The sequence below is a fragment of the Taudactylus pleione genome, unplaced genomic scaffold (genome assembly GCF_031769625.1).
Source record: "Taudactylus pleione unplaced genomic scaffold, aTauple2 ptg000597l, whole genome shotgun sequence".
NCBI lineage: Eukaryota > Metazoa > Chordata > Amphibia > Anura > Myobatrachidae > Taudactylus > Taudactylus pleione.
Window position 1 is genome coordinate 1,027,895 of NW_028284999.1, and position 22,106 is coordinate 1,050,000.

General features: G+C 44.0%; 1 protein-coding gene across 1 annotated transcript in view; it reads left to right on the forward strand.

Annotated features, from left to right (window-relative positions):
- The window catches only part of LOC148480777 (low-density lipoprotein receptor-related protein 1-like), a 363,634-nt gene that overhangs the window by 102,523 nt on the left and 239,005 nt on the right, over positions 1 to 22,106 (forward strand). Inside the window, exons 9-14 of the mRNA XM_088453863.1 lie at positions 2,660 to 2,803; positions 7,575 to 7,811; positions 12,550 to 12,730; positions 15,267 to 15,483; positions 16,759 to 16,945; positions 20,558 to 20,683. Of these exons, the coding sequence (XP_088309989.1) occupies positions 2,660 to 2,803; positions 7,575 to 7,811; positions 12,550 to 12,730; positions 15,267 to 15,483; positions 16,759 to 16,945; positions 20,558 to 20,683 (1,092 nt within the window). The remainder of the gene's footprint in view (positions 1 to 2,659; positions 2,804 to 7,574; positions 7,812 to 12,549; positions 12,731 to 15,266; positions 15,484 to 16,758; positions 16,946 to 20,557; positions 20,684 to 22,106) is intronic.

The window sequence follows — 22,106 nt, forward strand, 5'->3', positions numbered from 1 at the left end:
AATGAAATGAAGCATCTTACCGTTAAATAACTTGTATATACAAAACACCAATATTTTTGAATACTTGTGTTTTTGCTATTTAGTTCTGGAACTAATAATATTATGTTTCTATATCAATTAGAACAGTGTTGACTATTTTCTGAGCTTATTTAATACTGTATATTACTTGGAATTGAATATATTGAACAATAATGGCTATAGTAGTAATTAGTGACTTATTAGCTGTATTAGATAGGACTTTGTGTAGTATGAATTAGGGCCCTGATTCAGAGCTGAACGCTCCGAGCAGAACGCTCGCTCTGAATCAGGGCCGTCCTATTTAAATGTGGAGTGGCCTTATGGACGCTCGCATAGCTGTGGGTTACCACCCACAGCTTATGCGAGCGTCCATGATGATGGTCGCGATGGTCAAGACCATCGCGACCATCGGGCTTCCGACGAGACCCTTGTGGTAGGGTCTCGCTGCCGCAAGCCCAGGAGTGATTTTGGCTCTATCAGAGCCAACATCACTCCCACTGACATCACTAGTGATGCCATCAACAGCACGCCCCCTTTGGTGCGAGACCCCTCGCGCATGCACACGACGGAGCTCCCTCCGTCGTGCGCATGCGCATTCTCACAGCATCGACCCGCTTGAGAGCGAACTTTGCTCGCGAGCGGGTCTGAATGACCCCCTAGGTTCAGAATATAAGCAATAAGCATTGTGTATCTATGTACTTTTACTTATGGCATTACATACAGGTTTTTTATAAATCTGTATTCTAAGAAATGCAATGTGTGAATATTCAATATTGGCAGCATTTGATCTCTTAATTCAATTTATGATTAGATTACATACATTCAAAAAATAACTGTATTACACCGCATAGTCCTTTTTAATCATGTCATTGGCCTGTGATCCTCCTTAATAAAAATTCTAAAAAATTGGGAGGAATATTATTGGGGATGGTACATAACTATATATTTTTAGTCGGGGATAAAAAACAATGTGTCTGACATTTTTTATTTTATTACGCACGCAGTCTCAGTGCGAAAATATGCTAATGATTGCTAACACTATGCCATCACAGCCTAACATAAGGACGCCCACTTCACCTTACACACATCTGTAATACTTAGCAAGTCTGCGAAATTATCGGTAACATCGGAGCCTCACGCACACTTGCACAAGGTCTGACCTTACTCATCGCACACAGGGCCTGATTCAGACCCGCTCGCGAGTGCTGAGCGCTCGCAAGCGGGTCGATGTTGCCCAAAAGCGCATGCGCACGACAGAGGCGTCTCCGTCGTGCGCATGCGCGAGACCCGAATAACGACAGGGTAGCCGTCGTTATGGGTATCGCAACAAAGGGGGTGTGCTGTCGATGGTGAGTGACAGCACGCCCCCTTTTGTGGGCGGGCCAGGGGCGTGTCTGCCCAGATGGAGGCATTCCCATGGGAACGCCTACCGTCTGGGTCCGGCCCCACTGACATCACTAGTGATGTCAGTGAGAGTGCTCTCGGCTCTGATAGAGCCGAAAGCACTCCAGGGCTTGCGGGCATGAGACCCTACCGCAAGGGTCTCGTCGCAAGCCCCATGGTCGTGATGGCCTTGACCATCGCGACCATCATCATGGACGCTCGCATAAGCTGTGGGTGGTAACCCACAGCTATGCGAGCATCCACGAGGCTGCTTCGCAAAAAAAAAAAACATGCCCTGATTCAGAGCGGGCGCTCGTTGAGAGCGTCCGGCTCTGAATCAGGCCCACAGTGAGAGCCCAAGCTGCGTATGGCATCGCAATGGCTAATAAATGCACGCTTCCTGTAACTGCATTCACCAACCACCCCCTCACCAGCCCCAAATGATCACTTCCTATTAATTACTCTGCAATGGGTCTGCATAGTCACTACAATCGCAGTCCGATCGCTGCGATACCTTTCGCACACTGCGATGCATGACCAGAATGCAACAAACGGCCACCTGCGTGCATAATCGCAGTTGCGATCGGTAATGAAGCGTGCCCAATGGCTGCATAGTCCCAGTATGATTTCCCAAAACTTCCTCCAATTTAAAATTCTAGTTAGTTTGTCCTGTTTCAGTGTAAGTAGTTTTATATATTTATAGCAGGGCCGGCTCTAGGGGTGTTCGACCTGTGCAGTCGCACAGGGGCGCCACCCATAGAGGGCGCACCCCTCCCCAACATCCCGATTCCAGCGGGACAGCTGTTCCACCCGTGGGCCGAAGTGGCCCGCGGGTGTTCAAATCGGGAGGTTGGGGGCCCCCACCGTCGCAGCGATGTCGGATTCCAGACTCTGAATGGATGCTGTGCGCATGCGCGTGACATCTATTCAGTGAAGGGAGAGGGGCTGGGGGAAGCCCAGCTAGTGAGACTCCCCCCAGCCTGATGTTATTCGGATGCGGGCACGCCTCCCAATAACGTCACGTAGGGGCGCGTGACCTATGGTAAATAGGCCACACCCCAATTATCGGTCCCACACGGCTGCGCCGCACGCGAAGATAATGTGCACTGGAGAGGGCCGGCACAGGGTGCTCCGACCCCTGCAGCCTATGTGTGTGTAACTGTGTATATATTAATTTGGATGTGCCACATTAAATAGCTATATTGTCATTGTTACTCGTACAATAAAAGCGATGTTCTCACTATGACTTTCCCCGCAGTGAGGAGTCACGCCTGTCAGCTGGATCAGTACGAGAAGCCTGGAGGATGCTCTGATATTTGTCTACTTTCCAACACTCACAAAAGCAGAACTTGTCGCTGCCGATCGGGGTTCAGCCTTGGCAGTGATGGCAAGTCGTGCAAAAGTAAGCTCTGTACTGTACCTCTTTGATGCAATAATGTTATATTTTTGTCATTTTAGTTTCTGTTTTTGTTTTATTGTACTTGCGTACTTGTATTTATAAAAAAAAAAATGTTTGTTAAAATCCAACGGATCACACTGAGTGGTTCTATTGTCGAGAGAATAGAAGAAAGGGGGGATATAGAAGAAAATACTGTGAGGGAATTCTATAAATAATATATACTGAAGTTCAATCAGCAATATGAAAATTATTATAAACTATTGTTTCAACTTGAAAACCAGAGTGAAAACGAAGACTTCTGTAATGGCGCAAAGAGGCTTCTGGTAGCACCATTAAATAGGATATTAGAATAACATTTTTGTTGGGATGTAGACACATATTGTGACTGGATGAACTTACTTCTGTATGCCACTCCTCCTAAACCAGCACCTGGTGCCACTCCTCCTAAACCAGCACCTGGTGCCACTCCTCCTAAACCAGCACCTGGTGCCACTCCTCCTAAACCAGCACCTGGTGCCACTCCTCCTAAACCAGCACCTGGTGCCACTCCTCCTAAACCAGCACCTGGTGCCACTCCTCCTAAACCAGCACCTGGTGCCACTCCTCCTAAACCAGCACCTGGTGCCACTCCTCCTAAACCAGCACCTGGTGCCACTCCTCCTAAACCAGCACCTGGTGCCACTCCTCCTAAACCAGCACCTGGTGCCACTCCTCCTAAACCAGCACCTGGTGCCACTCCTCCTAAACCAGCACCTGGTGCCACTCCTCCTAAACCAGCACCTGGTGCCACTCCTCCTAAACCAGCACCTGGTGCCACTCCTCCTAAACCAGCACCTGGTGCCACTCCTCCTAAACCAGCACCTGGTGCCACTCCTCCTAAACCAGCACCTGGTGCCACTCCTCCTAAACCAGCACCTGGTGCCACTCCTCCTAAACCAGCACCTGGTGCCACTCCTCCTAAACCAGCACCTGGTGCCACTCCTCCTAAACCAGCACCTGGTGCCACTCCTAAACCAACACCTGGTGCCACTCCTAAACCAGCACCTGGTGCCACTCCTAAACCAACACCTGGTGCCACTTCTACCATGCTCCTACCACCGGCATCGGGAATGGCTGACTTATTTGGTCACACTGCTGCTATATCTCCCTGGTTGGTGTCCGCTTCATACACCAGTGGCCAATTTATATGGATCAGTGCTGCTTTTGGAAACAGACAGAAGGTGAAGCTAGGAGAGACTGGGCTGCAGGACATCCGGAAATGGGAATAGTGTTAATGCGCTATTCTGTGGTCACAGGACACAAGCAGATGCAGGAGTTTTCATACAAGATGTGTATTAGCTCCAAATGTCTTTTAAAAAGAGAATTCCCTCAAGGTGCTTAGGAATATCAGAGCTACGGATGTTACACCCCTCTCAAGATGGTCAGAGGATATACATTTTAGAAGGTGCATAGCCCCTTTATATATATACGTTTCTGGCACACTTGCTGGCACTGGGTAAAACCAGCCCCTCTTCCTCTTCAAAACAATTAAGGCTAGTTCACAAATCTTGTATTTAAAATTAGCACAAATAGTCATGTCTTCTAAACTTACATTTAACTTAATTTTCTCAGGACCTGTCAATTAAATTCATCTTTGGATACAGTACAGGGATGATGACCCCCAATCTGTGGTACACACCACACTGAACCAAATTATCAATTTGGATTAAACCTTTAATATTATTACCAAGCTATGCTTCCATTATTCTACAAACATATCTAAATAAAGAGAAAACTGTGTTTTTTCCACAAATATCCAGTTGTCTATTATTGACTAAATTGGACACAGTCACAGGTGACGCCCAGTGTGCATTTCAAAGAAAGTGCTTTGTAGTTAACCGTAGGCCTTTGTTTATTCCAGGATCCAGTCTATAACATAAGACTTCCTATGTCAGAATGTCGAATGCATTAAAATAGGTTTCTACAGCTGCAGCACTAGACATCAACTTTTTCAGACTGGCAGAGCCACCAATTAAATGTGACATGTTATTAAAGTTGCACATGCTTACACACACTGTATAACTTTAGCTATATGTTTAGTTCACATTTCCCCTTAATTGCGCCGCAACACGATCGTTTGCGTTGGTAGCGATCTTGGCTGCATGGCTCAGTTCCCTGACTGCACATTCTGTATGAAGGCATTTCTTAAGGTGATAATGGCCTATGTCCAAAGGCATTTGCTGGGAGTACATCTAGACAAGGAGAAGACAGTTTACTGGGAAATGTGTGGACTATTCTGCTGATGTGACAGGTGGAGTCTGTCTGGTCCCAATTTATCCAACATTGCTGGGTAACCATCGCCAAAGCCATCACTTTTGTGTCATTTTGGGCTCTATTTACTACAATCCGCATTGCGAATTCAGGCAATATCACAGGGATTTACTACAAATCCCTTGCAGGGACAGAGCTTGCAATAAAGCTCTGTCCCTGCGAATCCCCTCCGCACACTAGTCACGGTATTTTCGCAAAAAATACCATGACAAAGTGCCGACGCATGCGCCGACTGGCAGCTGCTGCTAACCCCCCGGCGCTAAGCCCCGCCCCCGCGATCGCGGACCCCCCGCGACCCCCCTCCCCCCCGTAACCCCCCCTCTCCCTTAATTACACTTACCTGCATGATCCGGGCCTCCGGTGATGTCTTCCATGCCTCCGATCAGGTGATCTCCCATACTGCCCTGGGACCCGATCAACTGATGACCGGGCCGCAGTGCACTATGGGAGACCAGCTGACCAGAGGGGAGACATCACCGGAGGCCCGATCACCGGTCCCTGGAGTCAGGTGAGTAAAAAAAATTTATGACAATTTTTTTTTCTTTTTTTTACAGCAATCAGCTTGCGGTCTGTTTAGACCACACAGCTGATTACTGGGACCGACTCCCGACTCTGCTCTCCCCGTTAGAGCAGGGCAGGAGGCCGGTAACCGGGGGAGACCCTGGGTAACGCCACCTCCAGGTGGCGTTATTATCACAGGGCTTTCCACGATATTTTTTTACAATTTATTTTTAGTGACTATGGTCGGATCACATTTCCCATTACAATTATGGGAAATGTGATCTGCTTACTAAAAATAAGTGATACTTAGGGGTTGGAGTAGAATTTTACGAATTCTACTCCAATTGCCCTGTAATAACTATAGGTGAAACTAACATAATGTGAAAAGGGTGTGAAAACACAAAACAGCCTTTTTCACTGTATTTTAGTAAAAATAATGTTAATAAATAGAGCCCAAATGTATGGACAATAAAAGAAATAGCAATTTGTTGGAAGTTTCCTTTGATGGTGCAAACTGATCAGGTTTCTTCTGAAATCGTATCACTGCCTCCATGGTTACTTCTTTTACAAAGTCTTCTTCCAATTTTAACATAACAGTTTTTAAAAACGGTTGTGCTAAATAGTTGTTATGCAGAGCTGAGTGTATGCATCTGTATAAATCTGAACGCATTTGAATCTCTCACGATCTCCATGGTTATATGAAGATCATCAGAATTAGCTGTGGTTAAGAGCTAAATCACCAATCTCTGATTGCTCAATATAAAGCCAGTGTTTATGTGGAGAGATAGGTGTCCATGCACAAGATAGCTTGATGGTATTTAAGAGAGTCTGGGGCTGACAGACATCCTTTATACCAAGTGATTATAGAGTGTTAGATTTATGGGTGTTTTTTAGATAAAATAAATAAGGATAATTGAACCTGGAGGGATTTAATATCTGCTAAAATTATACGGATTGGAAGTGTATGGAATGGGCAGGGATTCCTGGGGAAGAATGTATTTTATTTGAGGCTCTAATTCCATTCCAGGCATTCAAGTAACATATTTCACTTCTCATAGAAACATAGAATTTGACGGCAGATAATAAAGAACCACTTGACCCCCATCTAGTCTCTTCCAAAACTTTATTGACGGCACTGAGCAGTTGAGAAAATATACTGTATCACTTACTGGGTATAAAAGTTGCTGGTAACCACTATACCAAATTATATCAGACCGGTAAAACTTTTTTTTTTCATGACCGAGTGGAAGTAATGACCCTGGTACTCATGGATTGTTATTTATTGTGATCAATTGTGATCAATTAAGTTTGAAAATGTTCTTAAAGTGTGAATTTCCTCAAAAAGACCACATGGGAGACTACAAGGTAGAATATCTGCAAATACCAATTTCTAGTCTCTTTCCTTAGTGGAGCTTTTGGGTTCTGTGTATTCAATCAAAATAATAAAAAGCAGAAGGGACAAAGTTTATCCTTGAAAAGTGTCAATCTTCATATAAATCGTTAGGGTAGATTTCCTATTGAGTTTTAAGACTGTAAATTTTGCTTATGACGCAGATATATTGAAATGCCGGAAATCCCGAGGGCTTATAAATTGGCCATGAATGGACCAGGCAATTCTATTTAAAGCCTTATTTTCACTTGAAAGTACAAAATATAATTATTAAATGAAGAGTCCAGCTGGTATTGTCCAGTGCTTGTTGATGGGGGACAAAATCCTATTACCTGTAAGTTGTTCAAACTTTGTTATAAAATGTAACAAATAATCTTGAGCTGTAAATAAATTGAGGCAGTCAGCAGTGCATTACATTGGATCCTTACCAGGTTTATGAATATAAAATGACATGGACAGAAAGGGTTGCAGCCAGTGTCTTTGTCAGTCTGTCTTGCTCATGAGTTAAAAATGGATCCATAAAATCCCAATTTTTTTTTTTGGAGTTGTAACACAGCAGTTGTTTTGTTTCAGAGCCTGAGCATGAGCTATTCCTCGTTTATGGTCGAGGACGTCCAGGTATCGTTCGAGGGATGGATATGGGAGCCAATATACCAGATGAACACATGATACCCATCGAGAACCTACAGAACCCGCGAGCTCTGGACTTTCATGCGGAGTACGGGTTTGTGTACTTTGCAGACACTACAAGTTCTCTGATCGGAAGGCAGAAAATCGATGGCACTGGTCGAGAAGACATTCTCCGTGAAGGTGAGGGACATTTCAACAAATAAGGGATAGTTCTCAATTGCAAAGTCTGTGATCCTGCAGTGTTTCTTTGTGTGCCAGTTCCCCTATATATTTGCCCACATCATTATCTTACACCGAAGTGAGCTCAGTCCCTACCTTTCATTCACTACAACATTACAGTTATTCTAGGAAAATATTGCATCATGATTGGCGTCAGCGTGAGGGTGGAGTTGTTTTTAACATGGGTGTAATAATTTCATATTTTTATTACATTGCCCAAATTGCATCTCGGAATACACTCTTTGAAGTGCAAAGTGCATCACATTATAAGTATGCGAATGAGAAATTGATCTCCGAGGCTTGTGCACCTAATGTGCGAGGAATGCTCTTGTTCCACCCAGCTTCTTCCATTGGCCAACGCAGATGCTGCCATTTTCGCCAGCAGATCCATGGTCTCCCCCTTCCCCGCAAACTAAGCTTACATGCCCAAAAATTGGCACTTGCATCATAAAAGAACATATGTGCCGCTGTCTTACATTTTTGAAGTTCTTTAAATGATTTTTATGGTCTCACTTTTTTTTTATTTTTATACCCAATCTCGCTGCTGTTCAGAATGCACTTTGCATTGGTACCATTGAAATCAGTGGAGATGAATGTAGGAGAAGTATTCTGTGCATTCACAATATTATGAATGATGCCAAAGTCAGGTCTGTGTGTTATATTGTGTGAATGTTACTCACTTGTACTAGTCTGATTAGAGCTTTCTCTGTGTGAGTAGCCATGAGTAGGCAGTGTTGTATTTTGAGTCTGGTTGTTGCAAAGGAATTAAAGAATAGTCCTGCTTTCACCGCCAAATGATTCCCCTTTCCATGTCCCCCTAGTTCCCAGAGACTTATACATTATTTTATGTGTGTGACATGAGCTGTCCAGCCTGGTAAAATCCAGCTAATTACCTAGGTGTTATGGTTCACAGATGTCTGTCTCCCTGACACTTCAGCTGTCATTGACAGCTCCGATTTGGAATGGAGTTGGAGACAAAAAGCCCATGTTCCTGCTTGATTTATAGTCATTGGATTATTATACAAACTGCACATTTAATGAAATATTAGCTAAACAGTCTATTTGTTACTACAATAACCGGGTAAGGCAATTCATATATTTTTACTAAATTGAGTAAAGTAAAAAACATATTTTGGAGAGTGAGTTATAGGGGATGTAGTCTGGAACCAGACGGTCTAAATGCCAGCAGCCGGCTTCCAGACTGCTTTATCCCGACTAGGGACAAATGACAGGCGTCTAAATGTAGACGCCTGTAATTTGCCCGACGTCAGGAGACTGGCATCCCGATCGAGCGGATGCCGGGCGCTGCAGCGGATAGCCGCGTGGGTGGGTGCGGGTTGGGTTTAGGGCTCCTGGCTGGGACTTAGGGTTAGGCATCCCCCCGGGAGGTTAGGGTTAGGCTAGGGGGAGGGAGGGTTAGGGTTAGACACCCCCAGGGGGGATTTAGGGTTAGGCACCCCCCGGGGGACTTAGGGTTAGGCAGCGGGGAAGGGGGGGTTAGGTTTAGGCACTTAGAGGGGGGGTTAGGCACTTAGAGGGGGGTTAGGGTTAGGCACAGGGGGAGAGGTTAGGGTTAGGCATCCCTAAGGAGGGTTAGGGTTAGGGGGGTTAGGTTAGTTGATACTTACCTTTAGGACGATCTGGATTTCCAGCGCTGTCGGGTAGCCGCTGTCGGGAATTGAACCGCCGACCATGCGCCCGCCGGTAATACATATCACACCCAGTTATTGATGTGAAATATATAGAAGGTCTAAGAGTTTACTTTCAGTGTTTCCCCCCCCCCCCCTATAGTCATTAGAACATTTTGGTACAAATTGCACACATCGACTGTATTAATCTTAACATTTACCATTAAATAATCACGTTAGAGTCTATTATATTGGCTGCTAAGCAGAGATAACTGTGTTATTATATACAGTCATCAGTACAGTGGTGAAGTAGGCTGGGCACATACCAGGCAATGACACAAGAGTCCTTTCTCAGGGCATGAGTCCTCTCTCAGGGCATGAGTCCTCTCTCAGGGGATGAGTCCTCTCTCAGGGCATGAGTCCTCTCTCAGGGGATGAGTCCTCTCTCAGGGGATGAGTCCTCTCTCAGGGCATGAGTCCTCTCTCAGGGCATGAGTCCTCTCTCAGGGGATGAGTCCTCTCTCAGGGCATGAGTCCTCTCTCAGGGCATGAGTCCTCTCTCAGGGGATGAGTCCTCTCTCAGGGCATGAGTCCTCTCTCAGGGGATGAGTCCTCTCTCAGGGGATGAGTCCTCTCTCAGGGCATGAGTCCTCTCTCAGGGCATGAGTCCTCTCTCAGGGGATGAGTCCTCTCTCAGGGGATGAGTCCTCTCTCAGGGCATGAGTCCTCTCTCAGGGCATGAGTCCTCTCTCAGGGGATGAGTCCTCTCTCAGGATACTTTCTGTAACCCAGAAGAACCATGTAAATCGTACTTTCTTACAAAATTAAATAATTTCTCACTAAAATCATTTGTATTTATAATAATAATCCGCAGACCTGAGATTGTGCTGTTGTATCCATGGGTAAATTGTGGGGTTTTTTGTATCATTTTTTATTTTGGTTGGTTGAGATGCGCTGCTTCTCAGGAAAAGATGACACTGGATATCCAAAAATAACTAAGAAATGTTTCAATTGGAGATTTTTGTCTGGTTCTGAGATGTATGCTACAATTGTGAGTCAACTGGGGAGCTGATTAGACAGACAGATATGAGATAGATAGATATGAGATAGATAGATATGAGATAGATAGATAGATATGAGATAGATATATATGAGATAGATAGATAGATAGATATGAGATAGATAGATAGATAGATAGATAGATATGAGATAGATAGATAGATAGATAGATATGAGATAGATAGACATGAGATAGATAGATATGAGATAGATAGACATGAGACAGACAGATATGAGATAGATAGACATGAGATAGATAGATATGAGATAGATAGACATGAGACAGACAGATATGAGATAGATAGATATGAGATAGATAGATATGAGATAGATAGATAGATATGAGATAGATAGATAGATATTAGATAGATAGATAGATAGATATGAGATAGATACAGTAATAGATAGAGAGATAGATATGAGATAGATATGAGATAGATATGAGATAGATAGATAGATAGATATAGTAGATAGATATGAGATAGATAGATAGATAGATATGAGATAGATAGATAGATAGATATGAGATAGATAGATATGAGATAGATAGACATGAGACAGACAGATATGAGATAGATAGATATGAGATAGATAGATATGAGATAGATAGATATGAGATAGATAGATAGACATGAGATAGATAGATATGAGATAGATAGATATGAGATAGAGAGACATGAGACAGACAGATATGAGATAGATAGATATGAGATAGATAGATATGAGATAGATAGATAGATAGATATGAGATAGATAGATATGAGATAGATAGATATGAGATAGATAGATAGATAGATAGATAGATAGATAGATATGAGATAGATAGATATGAGATAGATAGATATGAGATAGATAGACATGAGACAGACAGATATGAGATAGATAGACATGAGATAGATAGACATGAGATAGATAGACATGAGATAGATAGACATGAGACGGACAGATATGAGATAGATAGATATGAGATAGATAGATATGAGATAGATAGATAGATATGAGATAGATAGATATGAGATAGATAGATAGATAGATATGAGATAGATAGATAGATAGATAGATAGATATGATATAGATACAGTAGATAGAGAGATAGATATGAGATAGATATGAGATAGATAGATAGATAGATAGATAGATACAGTAGATAGATATGAGATAGATAGATAGATATGAGATAGATGATAGATAGATAGATAATGAGATAGATAGATATGAGATAGATAGATAGTTAGACAGATAGATAGATAGATAGATAGATATGAGATAGATAGATAGATATGAGATAGATGATAGATAGATAGATAGATAGATAGATAGATAGATAGATAGATAGATAGATAGATAGATATGAGATAGATAGATATGAGATAGATAGTTAGACAGATAGATAGATAGATATGAGATAGATAGATAAATAGATAGATAGATATGAGATAGATAGATAGATAGATAGATATGAGATAGATATATATGAGATAGATAGTTAGATATATACATATGAGATAGATAGATAGATAGATAGATAGATAGATAGATAGATAGATAGATGCATTGTTAATTAATTATATGCACTCTGTGTACCTTTAAACTACACAATATAAGTAACTTGGAGTGTCCCATATCTTTCCAAAATTCAAATGTTTAATTTTTTGACAAAGCCCTTACTGGCAAATCACGGTCTGATATTACTAATATATCCTCAACACTAATTTGTTAGCAATGTCAGTGAGTGATGCGGTGAGACTGTATGCATGTGTATTGCAATTTGTAGTCCTTTAATTAATGTCAGACTAAAGCTGATGGGACCAGGGAATGTAGTTTAGAAAGGTCCATGTTAATGTTAAAATGATATATAATCTGATACATATTTATCTTACTCTCGTCATGGGATATAATGCAATTTAAAACATTATGGCTCACAGTCATGAGACTTTAGAAGGTATTGTAGTTTTGTTCAGGTATTTTAAATGAAAATATTATTTTGAATAGATTCAAATTGTGTTTCAAAGGTGTCCATAATGTGGAAGGCCTTGCTGTAGATTGGATGGGAAACAACCTGTACTGGACAGATGATGGGCCAAAGAAAACGATCAGTGTGGCACGCCTAGAGAAGACATCACAGTCCAGGAAAACCTTGGTAGAGGGCAAGATGACCCATCCTAGAGCCATTGTGGTAGACCCACTGAATGGGTAAGAAACATCTGACAGATAATGGAATGTGTGTAGCGTAATCTCAGATGTTTGCTGTATGTGCCAGTAAATTAGTACTGCTATCACATTTGGAATGCGTGGGGCCATCTTTAGGATTTTGTATGTCTCAAAATAATACTCCAAACTATTTCTTGCTGTGTAATGAAATCTTACAATAAGTAGGTCAGGTAAAATCTTACTTTCTGTCATTTTCCATATGATTATAGGTATTGTACCAAACATCAGCCATTCGTAAATCAGTCCACCAGCTGACTTTTGATACCTACTTTGCTGAAATAAACCATAGAATGTTCCTCTATTAGACTGTACCATCTTATATATTCTTTTCTGAACATGAGTTAGATGTGTGTTACATTCAGTAAATATCCATTCAGTCTAGTAAAGGGTCCTGTACAGAGCCTTTTAGAGCCTAAATAGGCTTCTAATAAAGAACAATAGCTTCAACTGTCATCAAGAGTTTAACATATTTCTATCTTCTTAGGGCAAGGAAACTTATTAAACATTACATAGCCCTTAAACACACTTAAATCGTCAATATTAATTTTTTAGAGTGATTTTAAATTTATTAGCCATTTTTATATAACGCTCACATATTACGCAGCACTTTGCAGAGAATGTTAGTCATGTTTTTAAATGTAATATTCTCCTTATTTATAAGATGCTACAAGGGTTCTGTAGTACGGTACAAAGGGGATAGAACTAGAGCAAGATACAAAAGTACCGATTTGATACAAACTGTTTCACGACTTTACATAAATATTGAATTACTAGGTTCCCTAGATAATTATGTAGAGCAGACAATGGGGAGAAGGCCTAGCTTGCGAGTACAAAGGCCACGCAAGCCAGGGGAGAACGTACAAACTCCAAACAGATAGGGTCCTGGTGGGCATTGAACCCAATAGACCATTTCTGTCAGGCACCAATGCTAACCATTATAGCACTGTTCTGAGTGTATTATCGTGGACATTTCTAAATCGTTATCTAATTTTACTCTCTAATTTTAGTGTAGTTAGATGTCTCTCTGCTCCCGATGCAAATGCTAGGCTATCACCTCAGCAAATAACATTCTTCTTGTTAAATGGAGCTTAGCTAACTGCGATATAATGCATGAAATGCAGGTGTATTGCAACATATCAGATGAGTACACATCAATTCACAATCTAGCACTCTACATTTTTGAGCAAGCGTTTAATCATTGCAGACATTATATTTAAATTTTTCTTTTTGATTTCTAGGGTGCATGTTATGGGGTCATTTCAATTAACCATAAGGGGGGCCGAGTTGCTTTTGCAAGGGCACAGAAACACCCTTCACCCCCTGCCGGCCCAATTTTACACCTGACCCTATGGGGCTGCGTACAAAAAGCTGCGAGTTCGGGGCTACCGTAATTGTGGCATATAGATGCACTTGCTCACGTGGCAAACTGCCTTGTGGCTTAATTGAATCCACCCCTATAAAAGCTTATTATATTAATTAATTTTCCCATTTTGGTGCATGCTTGTTCTTTAGAGTAATAGATGTTTAAGACCTCATACCTGGTGTACAGACGTGTTTTGGGTCTATGCCTTGTAGTGTGAATGCTTTCAGACACTTATGACTTTTTTGCTGACACTTGCTGGACCACCACTTATCTTGCTGTAAGAAAATTAGACGTGCGCATATCCATGTGAGGCCTTCATTACCATGTGAGGCCTTTATTACCATGTGAGGCCTTCATTACCATGTGAGGCCTTCATTACCATGTGAGGCCTTCATTACCATGTGAGGCCTTCATTACCATGTGAGGCCTTGTTCTAGTTCATAGCTGGCCAAGCCATGCTCTGCTGACACATCCATCTTGTCATTCATTTGCTTCTGACACATTTAAGGTGATGCTGAGGTAACACAACTGAAATAATGAAACCTTTTCTGGAAGCTCATTTCATTTTCTGTTATTGCAGATGTTACAATTGAGCTCTTAAAATAATTTGTTTTCAGAACTTTTCACCTATCTTACTTTAGTTCTTGTACCATTGTACGGTTAAACACCTTAGGTTCAGAAACTGCTGCCGTCCAGGGTTCTCTTAACAGCAGTGTGGCCCCTGGGCAAAGCAATGCACTGGGGCCCCCTACCCACCCATTAACGGGAAAAAAAATGTAAATGGTCAGTAAAATGAAACCCTCCTGGATGCCCATCAGCCCTCCCACACATGCAGAGAGACTCTGTCAGACTGGTCTGAAGCCAGCGGATGGGGGGGGGGGGGGAATTGGGTGGGGGAGGTTAGATCAGAATACAGTGCATCGGCGGCCGGCTTACAAACATATCACAAATATACTAACTGGCCGCGGCTGCAGGGGGGGGCGGGTTGGTGGGGCCCCTACAAGCTTCGGGCCCTTGGGCAACTGCCCAACAAGCCCAATGGCAGAGATGGCCTTGCTGCCGTGCTATTCAGAGGAGGCAATGTGTACATTGCAGAGGGCTGTGCATTCCATGTCATTCATAGCTTTAATTATTAATGATAATGTGTGTTGTCAGGTGGATGTACTGGACAGACTGGGAGGAAGATCCCAAGAACAACAAAAGTGGGAAGATTGAAAAGGCCTGGATGGACGGATCCAACCGCAGCATCTTTGTTACATTGGTTCTGTGGCCTAACGGCCTAAGCATTGACATTCCCAACAAGATATTATACTGGGTAGATGCCTTTTATGACAGAATAGAAATGGTATATCTCAACGGGACTGGCCGCAAGGTTAGAAAGCGTTCACTTCTTTGTCATCTATGATCTCGTTGTAGTGTTTTATTTTTTTCTTCTTTTAAACAGAGGCCCTGATTCAGAGCCGGACGCTCTGACAGAGTGCTCGCTCTGAATCAGGACGTCTTTTTTTTTCTTATGGAGCGGCCTCCTGGCCGCTCGCATTGCTGTGGGTTGCCACCCACAGCTAATGCGAGTGGCCTAGATGATGGTCGCAATGGTCAAAACCATCGCGACCATCGGGCTTGCGACGAGACCCTTGTGGTAGGGTCTCATGGCCGCAAGCCCCAGAGAGCTTTCGGCTCTAACAGCCGAAATCTCTCCCACTCATGGGAACGCCTCCGTCTGGGCATCCCCCCCCGGCCCACCCACCAAAGGGGGCGCGCTGTCACTCAACATCGACAGCACGCCCCCTTTGGTGCTAGACCCGGAGAGACGGATTGCCCGTCGCTATCCGGGTCTCGCGCATGCGCACGACGGAGCCGGCTCTATCATGCGCATGCGCTCTGGGCCACCATCGACCCGGTTGCGAGCGCTCAGCGCTTGCGACCGGGTCTGAGTCAGGCCCAGAGTTTTCTTTCATTTTCTTACTAGATGGGAGATTCTCTTTACAGGGATGATATACATTAAGATAACAACATTTCCCAGAGGTCTCAATTATCTACAGTAACTACTTGAACCCCATGGTGGAGAAGAATCCACCTTTCCCCCTGTCCATTCCCCCTCTTCTCAGTGCTGGTATTTCAAATAGTTATACATAAGAAATAATCAAATGTAATGGACAGTATTGGGCATCAGAAAGGACGATGTCAATGGACATCCATTCACCTGCCCATGGCAATATATCACACATGTGAAAGGCGGCCCTGCTAGATGTACCTGTGGGAAGTTCAATCTCAGTAAAGTTCTATAGAATTGTTATGTTTAAGGAGTTCTTCATTTTAGCAAGGTCTCCAGTTTACTTTTTGATTTGTAAAGTTAATGTACTCTGCTCATGCCAGTGCTTGATTTGTTATATACTAGTAAATGGGACCTGGTATGTTCCGGGTCACCACAGTCTGCCCCCTTCCTGTCCTCTCCCTGTCCCATCCCTCTGTATTATTTACCCCTGATAGTGGTCTCGCTCTTCAGCTGTTCTTCTCGTGCTGTCCTAGTGCTGCAGGGGGACACAGGCGCGACAGCTTAGGGCATCATACAATAGATTGTTCACTATGTTTTGTTCTGATCTTTTAACAAAAAAAAGAGTCTCATTGTGTTTTGTTTCCTATTTAGGCCGTGTATGAAGGTCCAGAGCTGAAGCATGCCTTCGGACTTTGCCACCACGGTAACTTTCTATTCTGGACAGAGTACAGGAGTGGCAGTATATTGCGGCTAGATCAAGTCTCCAAAGTTGTCACTTATCTGACAACTGAGAGACCGCCAATCTTTGAAATCCGGACGTATGATGCCAAACAGCAAGGTGAGGATTTCTATGATTAAAATGAAAGAGCAAAGGCAGAATGTGACAGCCCTGAACACAGCAAGCACTGTCATTATTCTGATGAGTAGTAGATCGATGTATGTTCTCTAGGAAGGGGAGAAGTCCGTCTCTACAGCAGCGTTATTCAACCACTGTGCCGTGGCACGCTAGTGTGCCGCGAGCGGTTGTCAAGTGTGTCGCGGTGGTCAGCTCAGCACACTTGTACTGTAGTGTGTTTTATTCCGGAGGAGGCCAACGTAGTGTGTTTAATTCCTGTGGAGGCCCATGTAGTGTGTTTTATTCTGGAGGAGGCCAACGTAGTGTATTTAATTCCTGTGGAGGCCCATGTAGTGTGTTTTATTCCGGAGGAGGCCAACGCAGTGTGTACAATTCCTGTGGAGCCCAATGTAGTGTGTTTTATTCCTGTGGAGGCCAATGTAGTGTGTGTTATTCCTGAGGAGGCCAATGTATTTTGTTTAATTCCTGTGGAGGCCAATGTATTGTGTTTAATTCCTGTGGAGGACAACGTAGTGTGTTTAATTCCTGTGGAGGCCAATGTAGTGTGTTTAATTCCTGTGGAGGCCAATGTATTGTGTTTTATTCCAGAGGAGGCCAATGTAGTGTGTTCTCTATTCCGGAGGAGACCAACGTAGTGTGTTTAATTCCTGTGGAGGCCCATGTAGTGTGTTTTATTCCGGAGGAGGCCAACGTAGTGTGTTCAATTCCTGTGGAGCCCAATGTATTGTGTTTAATTCCTGTGGAGGCCAATGTATTGTGTTTAATTCCTGTGGAGGACAACGTAGTGTGTTTAATTCCTGTGGAGGCCAATGTAGTGTGTTTAATTCCTGTGGAGGCCAATGTATTGTGTTTTATTCCAGAGGAAGCCAATGTAGTGTGTTCTCTATTCCGGAGGAGACCAACGTAGTGTGTTTAAATCCTGTGGAGGCCAATGTATTGTGTTTTATTCCAGAGGAGGCCAATGTAGTGTGTTCTCTATTCCGGAGGAGGCCAACGTAGTGTGTTTAATTTCTGTGGAGGCCAATGTAGTGTGTTTAATTCCTGTGGAGGCCAATGTATTGTGTTTAATTCCTGTGGAGGCCAATGTAGTGTGTTTTATTCCTGTGGATGCCAATATGTGTGTATACTTTTATGTGGGAGACAATGTTTTTATTTTTTCATTAGTCACGCATACCACATAGCAGGAAAGTGTGCCTTAGCAATCTTATAATCTTGTGTAGTGTGCCTCGAGTTGAAAAGGTTGAAAATCACTGCTCTACAGCCCTGGGCCCAAAGCTGAACACCACGGGCCAGTTTCTCTCACACTCCAAATCCAGGGGTTTGGAGGCCAATAAAAAAAAAAAAAAGTATTCAGTCATGTTATTCCCAATCTAATATTTTCTTTGTATCTTTGTAAATCGGCAGGTTACTGTCAACAATACTGTACATGTATGGCCTAGGATAAAAGGATTTCTAAATAACTGGATACAGTACATTATTGTGTGTAGTTGGTGACACACAATACATACGGTTTGGGTATGCACTAGACCACAGTAGTCTAACCTTATTCAGTCCATCACCCAGATTAGGTCAACTTTGAATACATTGTTTTTAGTTAAGAAAACTCCTCTTAGCATTGGCTACAAGTTAAACATTCTCGTCTCTGACCTGTAACAATATGGAATTGGGTATTAGCACAAAATAAACAATATTAAGAATCTATTTATAAGATTGTGCAGAAAACGTTTGTAAGATATGAACTTGAGAAACCCCCATGAATAAAAGTGATACCTATTATTTGGGTGACACCCTTAAATTAAAAACCTCTTCTGTTTTACTAACCAACTGGCTGTACTACGACATAAAGCACCTGTAACAGATGGCGAGGGGCTGCAACAGGCACAGATCTCTGACTAATGAATACTTTGGTGCAAATAACGGTGAAATAGTAAATCCATTTCCTCTTTTCCTGTGAATTTAGGGCCTGATTCTGACCCGCTCGCGAGCGCTGTACGCTCGCAAGCGGGTCGCTGGTGCCTAAGTGCGCATGCGCACGACGGAGGGAGCTCCGTCATGCGCATGCGCGAGACCCAGCGAGCGACGGGGAATCCGTTGCTCGGGGTCTCGCACCAAAGGGGGCGTGCTGTCGATGGTGAGTGACAGCACGCCCCCTTTGGTGGGCGTGCAGGGGGCGTGGCTGCCAGACGGAGGCGTTCCCATGGGAACGCCTACCATCTGAGTCCGGCCCAACTGACATCAGTAATGATGTCAGTGGGAGTGATTTTGGCTCTGATAGAGCCAAAATCACTCCAGGGCTTGCGGCAGCGAGACCCTACCGCAGGGTCTCGTCGCAAGCCCGATGGTCGCGATGGTCTTGACCATCGCGACCATCATCATGGGCGCTCGCTATAGCTGTGGGTGGTAACCCACAGCTATGCGAGCATCCATGAGGACGCTCCAAGTTGAGGTAGGAGGGCCTGATTCAGAGCGAGCGCTATGGTCAGAGCGTCCGGCTCTGAATCAGGCCCTTAGTCCTTGGGTGCTCCATCCTGGCTTCTCAGATGATGAGCTAGATTTTCACTTTATTCAGAGACCTGTTACAGAAAAAGTAGCATTCTCAGCAGATGTTTCATAACCAGGCACTTTATAAGTAATCGTAAGAATAAGTAATACACATCTTACAGTACCATTCCTAGAATCACACATACACAACCCCTCCAATTCTCACCAACACATTTAATAGGAACTTTGGCCCTCATTCAGAGGCGCTCGCAAGAAGCGATCGCTCTCTCTGAATGAGGGCGGCTGCTTCTATTTTTTAGTGCGGCCTCCTGGTCACTAGCTAAGCTGTGGGTTACCACCCACAGCTTAGCGACCAACCAGGTTGATGATCACTATGGTCAAGACCATCGCGACCATCGGGGTTTGCGATGAGACCCTAAGGTTGGGTCTCAGCAACCGCAAGCCCCAGGAAGCTTCCTGCTCTGATCGAGCAGGAAGCTCCCCACTGACATCACTGCTGATGTCAGTGCGGCCGCCCACAAAACGCCTCCGTTTGTGTAGCCACTCCCCCCCGCCTACAAAAACGGGGCGAGCTGTCGATCAACATCGACAGCCGCCCCTTTTATAGTGAGCTCTGGAGCGAGAGAGTTTCACTCCCGCTCCGGGACTTGCGCACGCGCAGTGCGGCCGCTGCGCGTGCGCAGGACCAAAACATCGACCCGGGTGCGAGTGTGCAGCGCTTGCGACCGGGTCTGAATGAGGTCCTTTGTACCTCATGATACCATTACCAAAATACATATCCTCAAAAAGTGGTTTTATTGAACGTGGATGACTGTGTACATGTTTCTTTATGTCTAATATTTCAGACACTGATTGTTATCACTGATGTCATTCTTAGAATGTTGTTTGCAGTTTAATTTAGAGTAAAAAAAATGTAATTGATTTCTACATTAACATTCAGTTTTCTTAGTGTTACATTTTGGTGACTTTACCTTTTTTTTCTTTTGAGTTGTATGTAAATATTTTAGGCATAAATTGTAGTATTAATATATTTTTATTTATTTTGCTGTATTTTATTTCTATAATATTTCTGCTCCTATCTTCTTCTCATAGTTGGCTGGAATGCTTGCCGTGTGAATAATGGTGGGTGCAGCAGCCTTTGCCTGGCAGTGCCAGGGAGCAGACGGTGTGCTTGTGCTGAAGATCAGATTCTGGATGATGATGGGGTCACTTGTAATGGTAAGCGCAATGTATCTTCTGCTTGCGCAGGATCACAAATGAACAGACTTAGCAGGCAGCACTGGAACTTGCATACAAATCTATCCATGGTATTGGGGTGGTGCTTTTGATTGGTTGCATCTGACTGAATAAATGAAACCAAATAAAATCTTGTATTAATGCACTGTCACATCTTAATTGATGACACTATTTATGTGACCTCCAAGAACTGCTTTCTCGTGTTTATTGTGTCTCCCGAAACAAGAGGCGTGTTTAAGAGTGATGCTTTCTTCAAACGTTATAGTTTGGCAGAACCAGGAACCGTGTGCGATTGTTCTTTGCAAATCGGCAACTAGAGGCACCATTTCACTCCATTTTCTTTTTTCATTAACATTGGCCAGAGCCGTAACTATACTTTTTGGTGCCCTGTGCCAGAAAGAACATTGGCGCCCCCCTCATTTTTCAAAGTTACATAATGCACCCAAAAAAGTGGAATGGCCTCATGGGGAAGGGCCAGGGAAGAGATAGAGGAGGCCAGGAGATGCTGGGGATAAATAGGGACATAATATAGTGCACCTGAGAGAGGGCCATGGCCTCATGGGGAAGGGCCAGGGAAGAGATAGGGGAGGCCAGGAGATGCTGGGGATAAATCGGGAAATAATATAGTGCACCTGAGAGAGGGCCATGGCCTCATGGGGAAGGGCCAGGGAAGAGATAGGAGAGGCCAGGAGATGCTGGGGATAAATCGGGAAATAATATAGTGCTCCTGAGAGAGGGCCATGGCCTCATGGGGAAGGGCCAGGGAAGAGATAGGAGAGGCCAGGAGATGCTGGAGATAAATAGGGACATAATATAGTGCACCTGAGAGAGGGCCATGGCCTCATGGGGAAGGGCCAGGGAAGAGATAGGGGAGGCCAGGAGATGCTGGGGATAAATCGGGACATAATATAGTGCTCCTGAGAGAGGGCCATGGCCTCATGGGGAAGGGCCAGGGAAGAGATAGGAGAGGCCAGGAGATGCTGGGGATAAATAGGGACATAATATAGTGCACCTGAGAGAGGGCCATGGCCTCATGGGGAAGGGCCAGGGAAGAGATAGGAGAGGCCAGGAGATGCTGGGGATAAATAGGGACATAATATAGTGCACCTGATGGAGAAGGGCCAGGGAAGAGATAGGGGAGGCCAGGAGATGCTGGGGATAAATAGGGACATATAATAGTGCACCTGAGAGAGGGCCATGGCCTCATGGGGAAGGGCCAGGGAAGAGATAGGGGAGGCCAGGAGATGCTGGGGATAAATAGGGACATAATATAGTGCACCTGAGAGAGGGCCATGGCCTCATGGGGAAGGACCAGGGAAGAGATAGGGGAGGCCAGGAGATGCTGGGGATAAATAGGGACATAATATAGTGCACCTGAGAGAGGGCCATGGCCTCATGGGGAAGG